This window comes from Geospiza fortis, unplaced genomic scaffold (assembly GCF_000277835.1).
Source record: "Geospiza fortis unplaced genomic scaffold, GeoFor_1.0 scaffold112, whole genome shotgun sequence".
NCBI classification, from domain to species: Eukaryota; Metazoa; Chordata; class Aves; order Passeriformes; family Thraupidae; genus Geospiza; species Geospiza fortis.
The window spans coordinates 16,856,637-16,878,507 of NW_005054298.1; the positions used below are offsets into that span (position 1 = coordinate 16,856,637).

The window sequence follows — 21,871 nt, forward strand, 5'->3', positions numbered from 1 at the left end:
CTTACCACCAGGTTTCCAATCACCATGACCATCATGAAGACTGTAAGGCACATGGCTTGGCCAGCAACCTCCATGCAGTCCCACATGGTTTCTATCCATTCTCCACACAGCACTCGGAATACAATCAGGAAAGGGTGGAAGAAATCTTGCATGTGCCAGCGAGGGAGCACACAGTCACTGGAGATCTTGCAGACACATTCCTTGTAGCTCTTCCCAAAGAGCTGCATCCCAACCACAGCGAAAATGAACACAATGATGGCCAGCACCAGGGTCAGATTCCCCAGAGCTCCCACAGAATTACCAATGATTTTTATCAACATATTTAGTGTTGGCCAGGATTTTGCCAATTTGAAAACTCGTAACTGGAAGGAAAGAAAAATATTGTTAGGAGAACCAGAAAGATACAAGGATATTTTAAAGTTAATTTGTGGAAGGATATTGCTGCAAAATATGCCTTTAGTTGGATTGTTCAGAGGGTATCATCTTGTCTAAAGAGCATGAAGATGGAAATTTCCTTCAAGAAAAATTTGTAAAATTGTTATTTGATACTCTCAAAGCATAGCTTTTACTGAAGGCCAAAGAAGCTACTGATTTGAACTTAAAATCTAGGGCTCACCAGTTAAAATAATACAGACAACTTCTCAACCAGTGTTTGTAGAGATCTGATCCAATGATGCCAATCAGAGCATAACACCTGTACTGAGTCAATCTATGTCTGCATAGTGAGATGTTTAAAGTGTGTATATACAATGGATACATTGGAAATAGGCCCAGGGCACCCACTGCTATCTGTTTGGGTCTCTATCAATTTCCACTGAAGACTGTAAGGTACTACAATTAGTAAGGATTTGTGCTAATGAAACTGTCCTCAGGATCAATGTCATGGCAAACATCAAGCAAATTTTTACAACAAAAATACAATTATTTTAATGAAGCCACATTGAAAAATCAGTACAATTGAAGTATATTTACCAATCTGAATGACCGAAGAACAGATAGTCCTTCCACATCTGCAAGACCAAGTTCAACCAAGCTAAGGGTTACAATAAAGCCATCAAAAATATTCCAGCCTTCCTGGAAATAATAGTAAGGATCCATTGCAATTATCTTGAGAAACATTTCTGCTGTGAAGATTCCAGTGAAGACCTGAGTTCAAAGGGCAGTTTGTTATTTCAAGGTGAAACATAATACTACAGATCTAGTTTAATTCAAGCTATGTCTTATCCAAAAGCAATACTTAAAAATAGTTATATTTACTGTAGTGATTTATTATGCCCACCTTCCCTTAACAAGTGTCAGAAAATCAGGTAATTTTTCTATTAATTAAATTTTATACTAAGCAAATTACAAAACTTCTGTTTTATAACATTTAAAATCCAATTTCAACTTTCTAAGGATATGGACTTTCTCATATGCAGTACAAACAATGTCCCAAATTTGATTTTCAGAACATAAACCGGAATGCTTTCCAAGAAATTATATGGTATTGCTCTTTCTTGGTATACAAATTATAAATTAGGCTAAATCTAAGACTAAAGGGGGGCAGCTTCTTGCCTGCTATGACCTGCCTATAGTTCAGTTCAACAGAGCTGTGATTATTTATGCCAGATGAATAAATGGTATATTATAATGTACCTTAGTTGATACAGCAACTGAGATACATTATGATGTGCTGAGGTACAACAATTTCCTGAAGCTGAGTAACTTCTACCTGGATGTGCCCAGTAGTAGCAGCAAAGTTGGTTGGCTCAGACACTACAATGTCAGGAATAAAAGAGTTTTTAAGAATGCATTTTAAACAAAGTGCTGCTGCTAGTGATTTCTCATCATGAGTTTCTATCCTGAATGATGTAGGAATTCTATTTAAGACACACCAAAGTATAACCCTGAGTAGCTTTGAGAGAAGTTTTGGGAGAATTTATTCTAGGATAGGAATGTACTGAAGTCACTAAAGTTAAAAACTGCTTGAGCCCTGCTGACAGGTTTTCTGGTTTTGTTTTCTTTTTTTTTCTGGTTTTGATAACCCATTTTTCAGCAAGCTGAAAAGAAAATAGGACAGCTAAAGAGAAAAATCTAAGTGGGATAATCAGGAGACAGGAAAGAAGTCTGACTTGCTCTGCCTAGGAGCACCAATACTCAAGATAGATTGTTAGTCTTTAAATACACTCTAGATACAAACATCACAGAGGGAGAGGTTACCAATTTTTAAGATGCAGGATTGGAACCCCTGAGAAAGACATAAGAATGACACAGTTTGAAATGCTGACAGGTTCTTAACAATCAGAACAGCACAAGAAGCATTAAAGTGGAGCTACGGGAGCAGGCAAGCTCTGAGATCCTCTCTATTGCAGAAGGGGTTTATGTCAGGGAGCCTACAACTGGAAGAATGTGGTGCTTATAGACAGGTTCTTGCACACTCCCTTTGTAGTGAGAGGTACACCAAGATTTATATGGAATTTTCTTGGTTGGAAAATAAACTTATAAAATGCTACAAGATTTTACATTTTATTAGGAAACAGAGGTTCAACATTTCCCTTATATTAAGTATATGAAAATCAACGGTACAATTTTCTATTCATTCTCCCCCTTAAAATCTATAGTTATTTACATGATCTATTTGTTCCTCATTACAAAACAAGGATTAGTAAAAATCACATTACAAGAAATCAATTCTTAAAGAAGAAGATAAAGTAGGACTGTAGCTGCAGATACTTCTATGTGATCAAACCTGTCAGTTCAAAAGCAGGAGAGCTACAAAAAGTTAACTCATGAAATCTTGAATAATTTATCTTTTTGAAGCAGAGAGAAAGGGAGAAAATACAGCTGACAACCTGAGGAAAATACATCTTACTAATTATCAGAGGATAAAAACAATAAAAAATAGGAGAGGAAAAAGTACTGTGGGATATTTTTTTTACTTAAAGCATAGGAAGAAAACAATCCACTGATCCATATAAAAAGACTTTTGCACAAGAAAATTCTAGAAATGCTTTTAAAGGGATCGTTTATCTATTGTAAGTTTCTGCTCAGGAAACAGCAATTAAAAACACATTCATAATTTAAAGATTTGTATTGTATTGATTGAGAAATTAACACTGCATTTATTTGCATAGTGTCTGTTTCATGGAAACAATGCATTTCCTGGTTTAGTAGCTACACAAATCAAATTCTCCTTAAGATGGACTTTACTTAATGTAGCATCAGAGCCAATTTTTAAATTTTTAATTTGATTTTGCAGAACAGAGCAGTATATTGATTTTAAAGTATCCTAAGCTACATGAGTCAGGGTTGACAGTCAAATTTCCAAAAATATTCTGATACTTATATCTGAAGGCCAGTAAATATCCAAAGAGCTGTTAAAACCTTTTCTTTCACTTATTACAGGCATGTTTCATTCCAAATCATGAATGTAAAACCCCAACAAACTTACCAGATTTCCAACTGAAAGTACATTATTGAATTCTTCGGTCATTGGATAATGTTCCATAGCCATAAAGAGTGTATTTAAAACAATGCAAATTGTAATTGCCAGGTCAACAAATGGGTCCATTACCACTAAGTTGACAATATGCTTAACTTTTAGCCAATGAGGACTGCAGTCCCAGATCAAGAAAATATTTGCAAATTTATACCAACATGGTGGGCATTTCTGTCTCGATTCTTCAAGCTCTGTGGGGAAAAGAAAGTTTATATTTGTAACTATGTGATTTCTCTAACATTCCTCATTCCAATATGAATTGTACCAGTCAAGTTTTCAGTCTGCAGTGGTACTGATTGACCTCCCTTAAGCCCCCATTCCACAAGGCTTTTAAGGAAAGCCTTTAAAAATTGCTATTGAATATATTTGCTATGTTCAAAGCTTATCTATCAAGCACAACTTCTTTGTATTACAATCACTATGCCAATCAGCTTCAATTTATGCATCGGTTTGTATTATGTATTTAATTTTTCCTTGATTACAATTCAGCTTGTTTCTCCCACCTACTGTTCAAGTATGTAAATATTTTTTATTCTGAAATTTGTAGCATTTAAGAGAAAATGTTCATTCCGAATTCAAGAAAAAAACCATTTTGATCACCTAGAATAGCTTTACAGAATGACTGAACAAATATAATTGTAAAAATGCTTATATATTTTAACAATAGTTGCATATGTTTGAAAAAAGTTCAGGGTTTTTTTGTGTCCAATAATACATTTTTAATTACTATGCATAAGTACCCACTCAGTCATGACCATGCACATGAGTTAGATGGTGACAAAACAATGAGATAGAAATGCTTCCTTATGTAATAACTTTAATGCTTAGTTATGTAATAACCTTAATAAATAAAGAGCTTTGATTTTAATGATAAATTTATGTCAGTTTGTTGGATGTTATCTGTACTTAAGCTATTTTAAATCTGTTTTCAAGTTTCAACTCAAACTTTTAGAAATCTATGGGAAAAAGAGGATTAAACATTAAGCTAGGCATAGCACACACCTTCCACAGTGTTTGTGAGGATGCTAGCAATACTCATGGCTCTTTCCCCTAAAGCTGGATCTTCCAGGAAGTCCATAGAAACGTGAAAAGAACCTGATATTCTCTTCCTCATTTCTGGTTCTGTCGTGGTGCCCTATACAGAGAATGACAGTAGATGAGACCACGTTGGAGAAACAACCAGATAAGCAAATACGACACAACCTGTTAGTAGTGTCTTAGCTTGGACACGTGCTCCGTGCACTTCATATTTTATCATGTCAGACTTTTATTACTTTTTAGTACCTTTTAAATAATTTTAGAATTCCATTAGGTCACAGGTACCTACAGTTCAAAATTGACAGAGAGTCTATTTACTCAATTTTTGCATTTTTTTTCTTTAAGATATGAAAAGTCTTAAAACATTTAAACAAATTAAACAAATGGAAAAGGGTTGAGTTCAAAATATTGCACAAAATTTTGCAAACTATAATTTTTTTCCTTGCTGCTGTTGACAGGATATTCTGGGGTTTGCAACATAATAGTCTTTTCTCCCAATCAAACTGTAGCAAGTAAGAAAAGTCTGACTTCCTCATGCTTCCTCATGCTAGTACTTTTTAGCAGTTTGAGTAGACAAATTTGAACTAAGCAAGAAAGTTTTTGGAGACATTTTCTCTTACCTTTATATGGTAAGAGAATGGCAGCAATATGTACTGCCAATATGTTCACACAGCCATTTGCATTTTTAGAAGTATGTATTGAACTTTGATCTTCCAATGAACTATTTGTTGTCTATACTACAATGCTCCACCAGAAATGGATGGAAAATAGGAAGGAGAAATAAATGGTAATAAGGAATTGACAACTTCCTTACGTTTTTAACCAGGCTGATAAGGAAGAGTGATATCAAAATTAACTAATAATGCTAATTTTGATAGTGGTAATACAGCATCATATTGATTGCATTTATATAACATTTTTGTATAATATTTTCCATTGTATATCAACTACAATAGTTAAATGGACCTTTAGATCAGCTAAAGGAAAGTAGGCACAGTAATACAGTGAAGCATAGGATTTTTATGAATGTGTAAGTTATTATTCTATGACTTGGAAACTGTGACTTGCATTTGTTAGTTATGTGAATCTTTGTAAGTAAATGCTTAGCTTGCAAACCTATCTTAGCTGTTTTAATTACTAAAGAGTTACAAGATGCAGGAGCATTCATAGCTTGACCAACCAGGAAGCATTGCCAAGGGTTCCATTCTGTAGAAAACACTGGCTGGTGCAGTAAGGAAAGGCCACCATGCCTGAGCTATTTAAAACTTTCTTACATTGTCATCAGTAGCTGGTTTATCTATTATCACCTCTGGCAGAAGCTGTCCAACAGGCGATGTAGGAACAGATGGTCCACCAACCAGGGAAACCACCCCATTGCAATCCACAGTGCTGTGCATCTTCCCATTCACTGGAAACACTGCCAGCATCCTGGATGACCTACTGGCCTGGCTGATGTTGCTGTTGCGCCGTTCTCCGTGCCTGCGCGGCACAAAGAGAGAATCTCTTCTGCTGTCGTTGTCTTCAAAAGTGCTGTGCTCATCATCAGCAAAGTCGTTTTCTGACCCTACATCCTTTGCTCGACCTCTGAAGCTGAAAAGACTTGTTCTGCTGTTGCGCCTTGGGGAAAACAGGGAGCCACGAATGCTCAGCAAAGACTGCAGGTAAATAAAATATGTGAATATTAGTTGAAATCCTCAAACTTAGAGCTGTTATTACATTAGCATTGGTTTTCTTTTTTTCTTAAATAAGAGTAATCATATTACCTGGAAGCTACACGCTGCTATGAAATTTTTGCATGTATTTCATTAGAGATATATTTTGCAGATAGAAGTATCACTGTTCACAGATTCTTAAGACAAAACCAGTGCTGAACACTTGTTTTTCAGCTGAAGTTGCAAATAGATTAGTTGCATAATTCCCACTGAGAAAAAAAGGAAGCCTATACATGCACTCTGTTTCATGTATGAGGGATCTTGCCCATAGTGAACAAACATTGGCTCAAACATCATTGAAACAAGAGGAAAATGTGAGGCTATCATAACAGAAAAATACTGTAGCATTTTAACAGGTAATATATAATCATGCTAAAGGGAAACCTACATATTCTGAGAATATTTTAATATTATTTTTAAATAATCCCATTAAAAGAACAGAGATATGAGGTTACATTTAATTCTGAGGTTTTTTTTTACAAGGCAATCTAGCAGACACAGCACTTCCTCCCAAGCCCTAGCAACACTAATATGAAGTATCAGTATTTCCTTTGTTTATGCAGTAGAATCATATTACTATACTTTAGGAAGACTAAAAGAGCTTTGCAACAGCCTATGATGCTTTGAATAGATGTTTTTACTAAAAAAAAACAAACTATAGGCAATACCTGATGTGGAGAAGAATACTTCTTTTCATATGTCAGTCTATTGCCTTCAATAGACAGTCGGAAACCTTTCCTTCTGATGCTGTCTTCTGATTCAGACTTGTGAAATTCATCTTCATCTTTTTCCTCTCCTCCAGACTGTTCTTTCTGTTTCCTTTTTTTCCTTCTATTTCTCCTCTCTTTTGCACTCTTTGAGCTCAATTTTGATGCATCTGAGGAGCTTTCTGAGAGCCCTCCTGCTTCTCCTCCGGCACTGGGCTCCCTGGACTCTGCAGATGCTGTTACTGCTGCTGCTGCCACTGCTGCTGCCTGCCATGATGCAGAAGGAATTGAGCAAACCATGACCTAAAGCTTTCTTTTCTTTAATTTACTTATACATAATTTCTACTCCAGAAGTCCCAGTTCTTAACACTTTCCATAGGGTATCCTCTCCCTAGGTTTTTCTTCTAATTATTATTAATCAGTTGACTCAAGATATGTGTTGGTCATAGACTTCTCTCATCGTTCATGAGTAAATTTTAAATGCAGAAATTGACCAGACTGCATTAATAGCACTAGACTAGAAAAACAGAGTGAACAACCCATACCTAGTTTTGAATATACCTTTCTTCAGTGCAGAATAGAAAACCTCTGAGCTAACTCAGTCATGGAAAGACCAACAGGGTGCTTTATATTTCCAATTTTGGGAAGCAGAAGTTGAATCTCTCCAGTATACTCACTTCCTTACAGTCCTGCATTATTACCCCACAAATGATACCTGCGCTGCTTCTTGTTGCTTCTTCAGTTGTTCCAGCATCTGTTGAAATTCTGCCTCCTTCTGCTCTGCTTCTTCCAGGGTTGCTTGGTTCTGTTCTTCATAGGCCATGGCAACCACAGCCAGGATCAGGTTTATCAGATAGAAAGAGCCCAGAAAAATCACCAGAACAAAAAATATCATGTATGTCTTCCCAGCAGCACGAAGAGTCTAGAAATAATAATACATTTATAAGCAAGTATATGTCAACAGTTCTGTTTTTCATACTGTTAAAATTCAGATAAGAAAATAGACTCTAGTCCTCTTGCATCACTGATACAAACATATTTTGTCTATTTTTCATTAAAAATTTCTCACCAATTGATAAAGGTTTTCCCAGAAGTCCTGAGTCATTAGCCGAAACAGTGACAAGAAAGCCCAGCTGAAGGTGTCAAAACTTGTGTAGCCATAATTGGGGTTTCTGCCAGCTTTCACGCAAGTATATCCTTCTGGGCACTGCCTACAAAGACAAACTGGACATTATCTATTTAATAATATTTTAATACTATCATCTGGATGTTAGTATACTCATATGTGCAGCCAGAACTGCAAAATAACATGTTTTGACAGGTTCCGTCATCAGGTATTGCTCTTCCTTTATTTATCAACCAGGCAGGAGCTATACTGATACTAAATTACTTATTCATCATGCAAATACTCCGTTTACCTGAGCAGTCCACTGAGCTTTGATCAAGAATACAGATCTTAAGCCCAGTATAAAAGTCTTTCTTATGTGAAAGGGAGTGGTCACTCAAAATAAGCCCCACTCAAACTGCATGTCTATGGAATATGGATCTAATTTCTACATGGTGCAATAATATGACGAAATTAGTTCTTACCCAGCATCAGAGCTATTTCCACAAAGCAGAGCATCATTTTGCCCTTCCAGAAAATAAAAATGACCTGTTTCAAAAAGAATTTTAAAAATTATAAAATTCAAAACATAGCCATTATCTCTAAAGTTTCAAGGTGATTTCTGATCCAATTTTAAACAAGCAGTGTTATTTTCTCAGCAGGACAACAGTTTTAGAGTAAATGCCATTATGAATTTCATTAAGCACCATCACTCACAGCACTCACTGTTAAACTGCCAAAATTTACTAAAAATTCTGTCAAATGCTTCTGGATGTGGATTCTCCCTTCTGATCACTGAACTAAACCATCCTTTTTGAAATAATGTACAGTTGTTTATTAGAATAATTACAATCTATCTAAAAAAATGTTCTCAAAATGTCTTCAAAACTTCCTGATCAGTATTTCCAGGGGTTTCAGTTTGTTGCTCACAAGCACTTGGGACAGTTATCAAATATGTAAACCCTGCAAAATCCCACCCAGCTGCCAGTGGCTCTGATGGCCATGGGTGTGCACACACTGCAGTTGTAGCTCACTGACTGTATGAGGGCCCTGGCATACACCTAAATTTAACTCAGACATAATTACTGCAGCAGTCAAAACTTCTTAAGTAAGATTTTAGGAACACATGACAAAATTATTGAACACCTTAGTAAAAGAAATTGGTTAAGTTCCACCAGATCACCCTGTAACCAATCATCCCAATGTCTGTACAGTAATGCCATAGTTAAAAGACATTTTAGATGGTTTAAATAACAAAGACATTGACCTATCTCTTCTTACAAGAACAATGAGATGAGAAAAAATTTGTGCTTATTAAGATTCATCTTGACTGTATCCTTGAGAAGTGTTTTCTTTTCCCCTTCAAAGCAGATACATACAGTCTTGATTGCTAAAGTCTTAATTTTTGGAAGAATTATCACAGGACAAGCTTCTCCTGTACTAACAATCTCCCATTTGGTCACAGGCATAAGGATGTTTTTCATACAGCGTCAGACCATGTGTCCCATTTCTGATGGAATCCAAAAGTATTGCCTCAGGTTGTCTGTAAGGACAGGGCAGGGACAATGGTGATGCTCCCCTGAGCACTTCCCTAGCTCCAACACTTCTGAATCATAGCAGCCTCAGAATCAAGGTGGTATCTTTTTTGCTTCCTCAGACCATTTAAACCCCATGTTGGATTTCTTTTCCATTTAACTGTCCTGTTAGATTCCCTTAAAATGATATCCTTTTGAAATGAGTGCGGATGAGTTTCAGCTTGGCCCTGCCTGTGCTGCCCAGGCCAGGCTACTACAGGCACTAAGGAATTCTGAGTCTGAGGAGGTGTCACAAGCCGCTGGCTCAGCATGTATTGATTTGCTGCAGAAGGGACACAGTACCTGGGCCAGCCTCATCACTCCATCTTGTTGAGCAAAATTCACAAATTGGAAAAAGGAGTCTTTAAGCTGTAAGTAGACCTTGTTCTGACACTTTGCAAAGGACTAATTCTCAGTGTCTAATGATGTATCCACATCTCACAGGGAACAACCCCCTGTGCTGTGCCAATTGCACAGCCCTGTGTGTGGCTGCTGTCGCTCTGGGCTGGTGTGCATTGCAGAGCTGCTCTGTGCTGAAACACAGCTGTAAACAGAAAGCTGACAGGATGCTGGCCACAGCTGACCCTTAGGAAGCAAATTTTATTCTGCCTTATGTCAGCTAATCATGATTAAATCATGCTGGAATGTAGCAGCTTGTTGGGAAGAATCCAAACGTGCCTTGATGTGGTTTACATGGAGCAGTCAGTGCTGATCAGCGCTGCAGCAGCTGAGCTGAACTGCTACAGCAGCTCTGCATTCAGGTTCTGTGCTTCAGACAAGATGTGCCCTGCAATGCTGCTGTACTTGCCAGCTCCACAGAAACCAGAGCCACACAGGCTTTCTCTGAGTGCTCTGATACACTTGGGCAAGTGCTCAAAATATTATCATGATAGGAAAATTTTTGTAACGCACAAGCTGAACAGTATAAGCATGTATACCAAAGAGAAGTGAAAAATCCCTCATTACACCAAGGGTGTAAGTTTGGCTCCTGTTTAATTGATTGGGAAATGGGAAAAGCTCCCTGATAGGTGAGCACCTAACTTCAAGCAAGATTAAAGCTGTTTGAGTAAGCATAGGGTATAATATGAGAAACACAGAGAATAAGTGTTATGTCATAAAATAGACTGGGAGGTGCTTTTCCTCAGAAGAAAATTGCTTATGGAAAGAAACCTCAGCTTATCTGGAGCTAAGTTTATCAAAATTCTTATCATGGAAAAAGAAAAAGTGGGGGGGGGGGGGGGGGAAGGAAGTGCCAGACTCATTAATGACAGGAATGCTTACGTAAAGACCCTCTAAATGGTGTCTCCAAAAATGAGCTCACTGGTAAAATCAGGGCTTACATGCCTTTTTCTGCGTAGTATACACAAATAATGGCATCATAACTTCCATAATTCCTACAAAAGACACTGCCATTGCACTGATCTCAGCTGCAGGTAAAGAACAGCTTATTGCCCTGTGAAGCAGCTGCTTTTTGCATCCTGTCTGCCCACCCACATGCAAAAAGAGAGCAGGAAGCTGTGAGAAGATAATTTTTCTCTTTGAAACTGCTGGTAAGCAAGAACAACCTTATTAAATTCAAAATAAGACTTGTAATTTCATTATAAATTTCATAATACATATGAAATTCTGTAAATATACCAAAGGCAGATGTAGCCATTCAATAAAGTACTTCCTGGAACAAATTCAATTGAGCTTTATTTTCAGGGGGCTTCAGGTCTTCTTTAAATCAAATGAAATCAGAACTTAAGTTTATAAATGTTAAAAAGTCAGGAAATTGAGTTTGGCCTCGAAGTCATTAGGAGACTACTTAGACTGTCATACCCCATAGCATGGGATGTCCATGAATTCACACGTTCAAGTAAATTGAGTTTCACAGAAAGATTGGTTTAAGAAATTCAAATTATAATCCATCATATTCATTGATTAGCTGTGTGATCAGAGTTAGAAGCTGTCTTACTTCTATTCAAAATTTGTCTGGCTTTGACTTGCAGCTGTTGAACCTGTTATATCTCCGCCTGCTAGATCAAAGATATGTCTACGATGAAAATTCTGTTCCCCGTGGATTTTTTTTTAACTGTGATCAAATCACCCCTTAAACCTTCTCTTTGAAATGCTAAGTAGGCTGAGCTCCTGGTCTATCTTGGTATAAAGCATGTTTTCCAACCCTTTAATCATTCTGCTCTTTTTTGAACTTCCTCCACTTTTTTCAACTTTCTATCTAAATTGAACTTTATATAGTATTCCAGTAGCAACTGCAGTAATGCTAAATACAGGGGTAATTCTGTCTTCCTGGTCAATAATTTATTTATGTGAACAGGATATTATTTAGCTTTTTGGCTGCAGACTTTAAGCCTTAATTAGTCAGTCCTGGCTGCCCTGGAGTGCCTTAGGTGCCTCAGCCTCTATATTGTTCCAATTGCACTTCTCTATCCTGCCTTTCATTTTCCCTGCAGCCTTACACATAAGCTGCTGTGGCAGTGTTTTCCAGAGCCTCTGTGGCACTGTTTTTCCTATGTCACCATGTTGTTCTTCATGTCACTTTTATTCTCATGACATGACACTTGCAAACACACGACTGCCACAGCATGTGCTCACAGGAAGCAATTTTTGTCTCTGGTGTGAGATTCATCTCTTTTTCTCCTCCTTTTTTCTATTCTTTGCTTGTGGCTTTATATTAAGTGACCTAATAACATGCATGTACAAGCTTAAAAACCAGGCAGCCGTGCAGCACCCACTCTGATCAAAGGGTACTCCAATTAGTGCTAATAGCAGTGTAAGAAGGAGCAAGCTGTAGGGAATTTGAGGAGATGATAATAAAAGTCACAGAGATGCTGTGGGAAAAGTGTTGTGGTCACTGCTGCTGGAAAGGATACCCAAGTGAGAAGACTCACCTGGAGACCCCACGACTTCTCTTTGCAGCTGGTCACTGTAATATCTTTTCCTTTCCTATCTCTCTGCTTTAGTTCTTAATTTACATCTACAGCCTCTGCAAACCTGTCTCACAACATGAACTGTGAGCATTGAATTTTAAGACTTTTCTGTCTCAGGGGAGAAGAAAATTTGGCAGATGGAGTTGACAAAAAGAGCTATTCCAAGTAGCAAGACCATGTTCCTTGCTCCCTCTTCCATGCAGGCCTTTAGAGCAGATGTGTGAGAGAGAAAATATTTCTCCTACTCTGTCTTAACAAAATGTATTGTCCCTTCCCCTCCTTCCTTCTAAGAACTGGGTCAGCCACAAACCGCTTCAGTGAGAATTCTGCAGACAATACTTACTTTCATCTTCAATGTACCCCTTCCAGTCAAACGGAGCCACTGTTGAATTAAGCAATGTGCCATTTTCACCTATGGTGCTGTTTAGCTGGGAAGTAATGTTTGTTTCCAAAGTAAAATTTTCTGGAGGCCACTGCAGGCATTTATTCCTCAGGTTGCCCATGAACAGCTGCAGCCCTATCAGTGCAAACACACTCAGACAAAATACAGTCAGGATCATCACATCTGAGAGCTTCTTCACAGACTGAATCAGGGCTCCTACAATTGTCTTCAGGCCTGCAAATGGAAAGGAGTTTTTATTCTGATGTTGGAAACTTTTTCAAAGCACAAAATTTACAATGTCTCCCAGAAAAGTTATAGATTTCATGCAGAAGCCCAAATACATGATTGTAATGTCTGTGAAACAACATTTTTGTGAAGAGCTTTTTCACTTGTGAAAATGAATAAACAGCTTGAATTTATGTCCACTTGAAACTGTGAATGGAATGAGTTGCATATATTTCAAAACCATTTGTTTCAATGATAAAACAAGCAATTATTTTTTATTCATGCTGTACACTGATCTCATGTAAACATCTTCTTTCATTTGTCAATACATCTTGCTCCAAACCTTTACTACTATCAGTTTTATAACATACTAGATTTAGAAGACAGTAGTAAAAATCCTGTTCAACAATAAATAGAATTCAAATTTAATGCTATAAAACTGGAAATGGTTTGGAAAATTGTAGCTTTTTAAGATAATAAATCCCCCATGCAACACCCATGCTATTCTTTATTATCTTATTCCTTCATCTTCTTAGTAAGTCAGCATTTCAAACAGTTTTATTTTTCAGACACAGATATTCACAAAAAATACCACATAACATCATGTAGGTAGGATACACATGGGTAAGAAAACTTTAGGGTTACTAATAGTCATTGAATGTGGAGAAGAAAGCTTGACGTCATATGATGCAAACCACACACACTGTGTACTGCAATGTCTCATGCAAGAATCTGTTAAACTCAAAGGCTGATTTCAAAAGGAAAATGCTCATTTTCAAAAGCAATGAATCAGAGATTTCAGTGAATCCTGATATCTTCTGATTCCTGCTTTTTTTGTAGAAAGAAAAAAGACATATTTTAAAAATATGAATTCTGTTTCATTGAATTAAAGTCAGCCTCAGTGTTTAACCTCGCTCTCACCTGGAATGACTGATATTGTTTTCAAAGCTCGGAGAACTCTGAATGTTCTCAACGCTGAGACATTGCCCAGGTCCACAAACTCTGTCACATATCTGTAATAGGGGAGTTCACACACAAACACAATGACAGGATAAAAAGGAACAGTTGGGAGGTAAAAGGGGCCTAACACCTTACACCAGTTACTTCTTACCTGGAATTACAGAAATAGTTTTCAAAGCTCTCAATACTCTGAAAGTTCGAAGAGCTGAAACATTGCCTAGGTTTACAAATTCTGTTACATACCTGTAGGATTAAATCACAGTTATTCAGAATTTAGGCAAAGTTTATGCTACTTACTTGGGTCTTTCATCAAGACCGCTTTGGCGTTTTTAGCAAAAACTTAAACAGCAACAGTCAGAGGTTTACCTTTCACTGCAGTTTGCCTTGCATTAATATACTTTCAGAGCCTTCAGCTAAATTAAATGTCTCTGAAGTGAATCGCACTGATTTTACTTTGAAAGCCTAAAATTTATCTAGACTAGATTGGAAAGTTTGGAGAATGAAGTCAAAGGGAAGCTCCTTTTCTGCTCAGAAAAAAAAAAAAAAGCAGGACATGAAATTAGCCTCTCTAATACTAGCTGTACTAATGGCTTCTGCAGTATTTATGTTTACATCAAAATACGCATTATTGAAAGTGAAAATTGTTTTAGACAAAAGTGAGTCCATAAAAGAATTTCCATTTAACAAAATTGGTACGTATCGATACTAATTTCATGCCCTTTTTGCCCTGCTCTTTCCAAGAAAAAGCAAAAAACAAGAACTTACGCAAAGGTAATGACAGTGAAATCAAGCCAGTTCCATGGATCTCGAAGAAAAGTAAAATCTTCTAAGCAAAAGCCCCTTGCAATGATTTTTATTAGTGACTCAAATGTGTAAATGCCAGTGAAAGTATACCTGAAAAGTATAGGAAAATTTAATCAAAATAAGTAGCAATATTTTTCATTCTGACAGAAATGTGATGATCAAATGAAAGAATTTTTTATTTCACAGCCAAAGAAAAAAGACATTAAATAAGCAATTTCTTCTAAAATGCATTATATTAATCAGAGATACTTGTGTATTTACATGCATTAGTTGTGCTGTTGAAGTACAGCAGTCCTGATCTTGTACATAAATAAAAAGAAACAAATCCATAAAATAAATTTAAACAGATTAAAATTTATAGGTGACATTCAGTTTAAAAGCATGCAGTACTAGCTCCTTTACTGTTAAGTGAGAAACCGTGAGCGTAAGTTATTGGACGCTGAGTCACCAACATGTAAAACACCTGGTATTGGCTCTAAAGAGGGAAGGATGCAAGTGTGAATTCTCATTCTCAGTTCAGTAATACTTTTGCTTGTCTGCTGCTCTTAACTGACATGAACATTGAAGTGCCCATGGTTCTCCTACTAATGCAATGGTGAAAGGAAGGGTAAAAACAATGGGTAGGTGCTAAACCATGGAGAAAACAAGTGGAATCTCTGTAGAATACTATCTTTAAACTGTTTTCATAGTTTTTCTACTCAATTGTTCTTCTAGAATGAGATTCAAATAATTATTCAACATTTCTGCATAGTTCAGAGAGGAAATATGTGCCTCGTGACAGCTCCTGCTAGCCCAGCTTGCACTGCAGTTACTGGCATGGTAACTCCTAGAGGAACAGACAAAGATATATATTGAAAAAATTTGCAACTTACTCTACATTCTTTGTCCAGTCTGGAGGGTTACTCATGGTCATAAATACGCAGTTGGTCAAAATAGTGCACATGATAAGCATGCTGAATAATGTAGGTACAGTTAAGGAAAACACAGTAGCTATTCACACGATATCACATCAGTCATGGCTTAGGTACAGTAAAATACTGCCCCTTACACAAAAGTTTTAGGCTTTGGTAAACACTGACATACACTTTGCTTAACCTCGTATTTTTCACTTTAGTACATTAGACTTTAATATTGGTCTCGATTTGTGGACACTCTGATGTTGCTTTGCTGGTGTCCTGATGTTTTGTTTTCAGCTGGTCCTGAAAGGAGATGGCTCTCACACCCTGGGAGGTAACATGAGTTGAGCAACTGCCAAAACCAAAATAACTTGCAGGGGGAATACACAGTTTGCCTTCAGTACTTGGCATGACTGAATAAGTGTTAGTCCTTCACTTCTACAGGCTTGGTACTAAAGAGCTGGCATATGCAAGGGGAAAAAACTTTCCTCTATTTACCCAGAGTCAGAACTGAGCTGAGTCAGTACCCAGCAAGGCCAGTCTGTTAAAAACAAAGAATAAAACATAGAATAAAATTTTTAATTGCAGAAGTGAGTGCATTCCATGTTTCCCTAACACCAGCTTAATGCTTCAATCAGTGAAACAGAAATCCATAGCAAGCTCAGAGATTAACATGAATAGTTTTCCAGTATTACTTTTGGTCTCTCTCAAAACCCAGGAAAATCAGTGTATCTGTTTCTACAAATGCTATAATTTGAAAATGCTTCCACAGTTGCATGAATTGCTTGAAAAGCACAGAAAGCTGGTGAAAATTAGAATGAAATTAATTTTTATTTGATGTTCCAGTAAGGAACATTTAGGTACTTTGGGACTATGAAACCCAGATTAACAGCTCAGAGGGGCTCATTCTAGGGAGGTGGAATAATCCACTGGGGCTTCATGATATTCAATGCAATGTTCTTTGTCCACCAGCAGTTCTTCCTTTTTTTCTGGCAATAACCTCAATTCAAACATTTTGAAATACTGAAGTAACCAAACTAGATGAAAACCTGGCTCAAAATGGCCACATGATGGCAGCAAAAAACAAGAGCTGCTACATATTTACACCAAATGGTTAACTTATTTTTCCTCTAGTCATCTCTCTAAATTATTTATTCCTTAAAACTCCTTGCATCACCATATCTGGCAAAGAAAAGTTTAAACTAAAGAAAGCTCTTTACAGCTAAACTTGTATCTGAGAGCCCAGGATTTAATTTTTTTTTTTTTAATCAAGTAGATAGCATTTGGTTGTTTTGGGTATATTTTTATACCATCAAGAAAAACAAAATGAAAAAAGAAAAATAGCACCACAATCTAAATTCCTCAGAAAATTGCTGCAATCATTAAGATCTTTGCCTAGAGCAGCTGAAAATTCAAACTTTAGCATAACTTTTCAATAAACACTCCAATCAAAGGGAAGGAATTAGCTGCCTGATTCCCACAGACGGGTGTGTACCCTTTGCCAAAATGGCTGATCCAGCAGTGGACATTTTGGTATATTTCAGTAAGTCACTTAACTAGTTTTGAAGATCATGTTGCCATACAAACTCGGTAGAGTAAAAATCTTAGAATAAATTATTAGAATGTCTAACAGTGTTTGTCATCACAATCCATAGACAGGTCTAAAGAGCCTGTTTCAAATAAATTAAGAAATTCCTTTAAATAGACAGAATTCATTTTGAATCCAAGTTGGAGATGCATGGCTGCAGTTTCAGTCATCTCATGAAAGAGTTAGAGAAGTGCAATGTGCTCTTAGGAGAGCTGAGGTGTTACCCCTGTGCTGCGTGCTTACAGCTCAGTACCATGGCACCACTCATATCAAGGGCCACAGGTAGGTCCTTGCACATTGCTCACTCTTTACAAAACCTGGCACATCTGGGAGCCAAAAGTCACCAAAGTGCTGTTCACTCTGAAAGGGAGCAGATGCTCCTTAAGGGCTAAAATACTTAGAAATATAGACTGACCATTTATCTTATGAGAATCTCAAATGTAACTGACACATTCAATGTCTGTGCATCTCTCCTGCCCTATCCCACATTTTGAGTGATTGATTTGCAAGCTCAATATTCCCTTAATTTACTATTTTTTGTTCTATAAAAATTCAACTATACTCGTAGACAAAAAAATCTGATCTATGATGACATTTCATGGAACTGTACTGCCTTTTCCCATACAGGCATGCAGAGGCACCACACAGCCTCAAGCTAATCAATTACAGGAGCAGCTGAAGTCTCTCATCGACTGTGTGGATTGGTAGAAGATGAAACAATCGGGAAAAAAACAAATATTGCCAGCTGGTTTCACAGATACTGTCTGGCAGTCAGGCCACACTGAGGAATACCGTAACTTAGGCTTCCAGAGCCTTGCACAGGAGCACTTACACATTTTCTCCAGAGCATCTCCCCAGTTCTTTCTAGCAGAAATCTCTAACACTCTGCAGCTCCAACCACTGCCACCTCCCTTTTTTTTGACTACTTAACACTCTACTTATTCTCAACTTTTCATTCTTTCCTGTTAATTGCCAAAGCCTGGCCATCTTCCATCACTCTTGTGCCGCCTCCTCAGCTCCATGTTCTACCTTAAGTCTAGTCAGGCAGGCAAAAGAGAAGAGGGGAAAAAAAAAAGCAGACTATCAGGAGATGAGTCAGCAGAGAGAAACTCATGCTGTTACCAGGTTCTGCATTCAGTACTGGCAGTGAGAATAATTGCAGGGAAAGTCTGGGAGCACTGGAAAAAGACACACTCTGTTTCTCTGCAGGGCAGCAACCTCTGCTCACGTGTCTGGGCACATGTGATCAGAGCACCCTGTAGAGACGTTCAGGAGGACAGACAGGTGAAGGTTTTCTAACCAATGTGCTAGTTTCATTGTGCCCAACACTTGTCTTTAATCACACTGAAAGTTAAAGGCACATTTCTGTTACAAAGGCCAAAATGCCAAACACCTGCCACAAAAAATGGAGGAAATAGTTTGTCTATAAAAATCAGAGGATTATTGAAAATAATTATCAATTTTACCCCTCATCTTTTTTATGTAGGTAACTAATCTTGTATAAACAGCTGAGATTGAACTGTAAAAAGGAACATATTTAATGGTTCTTAGTTAAAACACTTTAATATTTGCAGTGTTTGTACTATAATGAATAATATTTTTTAAAAATAGAAAATTACAGAACCCACACATCTGTTCTTATGTTTCAGATTAAATAAAACCAATTCTATGCCTATATCTAAGATAAAAATAGCTCCTGCAGTAGTTAGGTGGCTGTAAGTTGAAATCAGTCCATATACTGAAAGAAAACCTCTTCCTATGATAGAGTTAAATTCCATGATTGTAGATGGAAGGAAAAATACTGAAATAACATATTGTCTATTGGAATTTCTTTTGTTCTTACTGTCATCAAGACCAGCTGGATACTCTTTGAAGACAATCAGGAGAAACAAAACCAAGCCCAAACTCACAACCAATATGGCAGTGAAAAGCATTGCCCACAACTCAGCCAGATGCAATGTTGGAAGGTATTGCAAACCAGTGTCATGTGAAGGGATGAGCATTCTTTGGAGGCTGCAATCTGACAGAATTTGGCTGTGCTTTCTCTCCATCACCACCACTGTGTCTGCAGGGCTCTGTCAGCTCCCTTAGCTACTGTCCCCAAGTGCCCCCTAACTCCTCTCCAGCCTGACACCTTCCCCTTCTCTCACACTGCTTTAACTTCCCAGCAGCTCAGAGTAAAAGTTGTTCTGAGCCAGCAACCACCAGCCTTGTTTCTTACTTTTTTCTAGAAAAAAAGACCTAGAAAATTCTGCCAGTAGTCCCTACTAATAAGGCTGCTGTCTTTCACTACTTGTTCAATGTTTAAAGTCCTACTGTCACACTGAAATTTTCATTTGATAACTACATTTCTCAGTCCTGAGGTTCTACAAAAAAACCAACTGCACCAAAACACCACCCACTAGAAATTCCCATGAACCTGTTAGGACCACCAGGCAGTAATCCCCACGTCAGTCTAGAACTTTACCTTGTGCACCATCCCATCAGTCATGGTCCCCCAGTCTGTCCACCATCTGCATGTACAGATGCTTTGCAAATGGCCTGCAGGAATGATGCCTGTGCTTTCTGGCAATGTGTTAAATTTGGCAGAGGCTTATGGTGCAGCGGGGAGGGTTTGGGAATGTGAGAACCAGCCCGCACGAGCCAGGCTTCAGGCACCCTGCTGCAGCAGACTGGGGAGCTGATATTGAGCATTGCCCCAGAAGGACCCTGAACCTTTATTTCTGATGAAATAATTATCTGTTTTCTTCATTTCATTTTGAACAACCACTAAAAAAGGATATGAATGTACCAAAATTTTAATAGCTATTTTTCTAAGAGGGTTGAAGGGTGTTAAAATGTACAGGGCAGAGGTGGCACTGAATCGGAAGATTGCCTTCCCTTTATTCAATACTATAAAGGTCTGAAAAAGAGAAAGAAAAGACATTTTATCAGAGTTTATTCACTGTAGATTCTCATTTTAAAACTGTTACAAGTAAGCAGTCTTCAAAATTGTAACATTTTGAACAGGTAATACAGAAATCATGAATAATTTTTGAAATAAAAATTATTTCCAGTACTTACCTGATGAATCTAACATATGAAAATGCAATAAATTCAATTCATTAATCTTTTTGTGTTGATTCTTCATTAAACAAACTCAATAAAGTAATATTCCTTTCCATGTGTTCTTGTAAATAAAGATGCATAAATTATTAATTGTAATTGTAATTTTATTGATGTTTCTCCCAGAAAACTCTCACTGTTTGAAATAGCACAAGCAGGGTGTGGTGGTGCATTCCACCCTATTTGTGGCCTTTATTTAGTCTTACTAACTAGAAATCCTTCTGGAAACTGATTTCTTAGACTATCCACTTGTTTAATTTTTGGAGTTTTCTGCTAAGGAGAGAGGCGAATAGCAGTAACATACACAGTCATATTTAGGTAGGTCTCCGAGTACTGGAAATCTGAATATACCTTACTGGAGGAGCACAAGAGACAATCCCAAATGATCCTCTTGCACAATTGTGGTTTCCAGCTGTGAAAATTTCCCAGAAAACACATTCTTTTAAAATTTAACTTTTAATATCTATGGAGCTAATCAAATTTAGAGAAACTTGTAGGCATTCAAGCCTTACTTCAGAGAATTTTAGAAGACTCTGTAGGTTATACGTCTCAAATAAATCCATGAACCAAAGATAAACAGTATGAGAGCAAACCCTGCAAACACTGCTGTGCTCCACTGCAGGATATGATGGCTGAACCTGCCCTAACATTACAGCACACAAAATGGGGGCTGTCGGGTTCTTTTGTGTCACTAAGGTGCTCTTCAACTGCAAGATCAATCAGAAGAAAATGAAAAACAGTGCAGAAGGCAGGAATGTTCAGTAACTCAGATGAAATCTGCATCCAGCGAAACGGACGATGCAAGAATAATAACCTAAATTCAAATGAAATTAAAGGAAAATTTCTAAAATTTCTTTTTCCATTTTTTGGTGGTTTTTTTCCATTGTCAGAGTTGTATATTTTGCACATAAGTTATGAGAAAGCTTCCCTGATTTTTGTTAAGTTGCTGATGAAATGAGCTGTAAGCTAGAATTCTAGTGAAAGTGTGGGCAGGGGCATATTGGCTTCATCTGGTGTCCATGACATCAAGATATATATGACTTCTTCAAGACTGTAAGCAGTAAACTACATGACTGTTTCCAGGAAGGCTGGCAGACTGGGAAAATAGCCAAGGAGGTTCAAGGAGGACAATGCTTCAGTCTGCTGAGATTTGGAAAGTTTAGAATGTATGGACTGTGAAGTACAGATATAAATGTCTAGAAGCACACAGGAAGTGGGGAGAGATGTGGAGATGGGGCTTTACTGAAGACAGAGGAGAAGCAAGGATTAAACTGTGAGGAAAAGCTGCTCCAGTCCCAGTGCCTTCTTCCCTGAGCTGTCCCCCCATCACAGCTCTACACAGAACACCTTCTCCTATAAACCAACCC

General features: G+C 37.5%; 1 protein-coding gene across 1 annotated transcript in view; it reads right to left on the minus strand.

The window, feature by feature from the left end:
* The window catches only part of LOC102041885 (sodium channel protein type 1 subunit alpha), a 90,342-nt gene that overhangs the window by 36,535 nt on the left and 31,936 nt on the right, over positions 1-21,871 (minus strand). Inside the window, 14 exon segments of the mRNA XM_031055986.1 lie at positions 6-362; positions 973-1,146; positions 3,431-3,669; positions 4,481-4,613; positions 5,791-6,171; positions 6,897-7,202; positions 7,651-7,857; positions 8,005-8,146; positions 8,526-8,589; positions 12,888-13,160; positions 14,073-14,164; positions 14,877-15,005; positions 15,788-15,877; positions 20,183-20,301. Of these exon segments, the coding sequence (XP_030911846.1) occupies positions 6-362; positions 973-1,146; positions 3,431-3,669; positions 4,481-4,613; positions 5,791-6,171; positions 6,897-7,202; positions 7,651-7,857; positions 8,005-8,146; positions 8,526-8,589; positions 12,888-13,160; positions 14,073-14,164; positions 14,877-15,005; positions 15,788-15,877; positions 20,183-20,301 (2,706 nt within the window).